Here is a 1379-nt window from a genome sequence, read left to right on the forward strand (position 1 = left end):
TCAATATGCTTCAAACTGGCTCATCATCATTTTCCTGCTGTATTCATAAGCCAAAAATAGTGCTGCATTGGCAGGAAACGCTCGAATCAGAGTAGCTTTCAGACCAGAATATAAAGCTGCTATTCCTTCGGTTCTCACAACACTTAAAAGAGTTCTGATGAATCCTGTCTGTTTTCCAAACATGGAAAGAACCTGAATTCTGGATTTGATACAATCCACGGGGTATATGACAAACCAAAGGCAAATGCCAGCAATTCCACCACTTAACATCAAGGGGACAGGGCCTAGTTCATCTTTTGAACCCCCGGAGGCAAAAAACGATCGGCTCAGTTCATAGCCACCGAAGAAGAAGAAATAGCCTGGTACTACTTGAAACAGAGTACTGGTGAGTCCGTGGTAGAAGCCCCAGGGGCCATCCTTTCTAAGGATACTCTTCACGACGGACCAAACTGTATCATGGCTTTTGGCTATCCTCCCTGACATCTCCAGTTCGTGCATGGTCTGCAGCCGGCACTTCACGAGCTCAGTGGGGCACAGGGCCAGCGCGGCAAACGCTGAGGCGATGGAACCTGCGGCCGCAGTTTGCAGATCATTCAGCTTCGCCTGCTCGTCCAGTCCAGCCACTTTCCTAACGAAATGTTGGCAGAAGCCGTAGCACATGAAGAGGACCGAGTTCTCGGCGACGTAGGCCATTAGCGCGGGGCCGGTCCCCTTGTAGAAGCCCCGCAAGCCCACCTGGGAGTACGTCTTCAGGGCACAGTCGGTGAGGCCCTTGTACAGGCCGGGGAACGTCTGCATCTTCACCTTCATAGTGTCGAAGGGCTGCCCGGTCAGGACGCACGCTGTGCCCCCCAGGGCCCCCGCGGTGAGGTCGATGGCAGCCTGGATAGCAGGACTGGATTTCATGTTCGCCCACCCGCCGGTCTCCGCAGAAGTCCACTCTCTGGAGTTTAAGACGGGCGTCCTGTGTCCCACCCCCTACTCTTGGCTGTCTCTCCCCAGCTGGAGTAGCCGCTTAACCCCAGATTAGGCCTCGGGCCGCCCTCCCCGCGCACCGTGGCCCAGCGCTAACCCCCGGCGGTGGCCCAGCGCGCGCCGCTCCTCGCTCCGCGTGACCGCCGGACCCCCGACGCGGCGGTCTGTTAGCTCCGCCGCCTGTTAGCTCCACTCAGCCAGGCCGTCCCAGCTCCGGCGGGCTTGAGGACGGACTAGATAAACACTTCAAATGAATTACAATACAGCAGTTGAAAGCTATTCGATAAATTCCTGAGATTAGGGGAAGAAACTCTAGGCGCTGCTGCAGCGGAGGAAGAAATGCCTTCCTATACGGCTAGACCCCCGGCCTCCCGCATTTTCTACTCGGCCAAATAAAATGGGAG

The 1379-nt window shown here is 55.9% G+C and overlaps 1 protein-coding gene across 1 annotated transcript; it reads right to left on the reverse strand.

Moving 5' to 3' along the window:
* Window positions 1–906, reverse strand: SLC25A2 (solute carrier family 25 (mitochondrial carrier; ornithine transporter) member 2). The gene has a single exon (NM_001144086.1). The coding sequence runs from the start codon at window positions 904–906 to the stop codon at window positions 1–3; it is 906 nt and encodes a 301-aa protein (NP_001137558.1).
* Window positions 907–1379: the final 473 nt, after the last annotated feature.

The sequence above is a fragment of the Bos taurus genome, chromosome 7 (genome assembly GCF_002263795.3).
Source record: "Bos taurus isolate L1 Dominette 01449 registration number 42190680 breed Hereford chromosome 7, ARS-UCD2.0, whole genome shotgun sequence".
NCBI lineage: Eukaryota > Metazoa > Chordata > Mammalia > Artiodactyla > Bovidae > Bos > Bos taurus.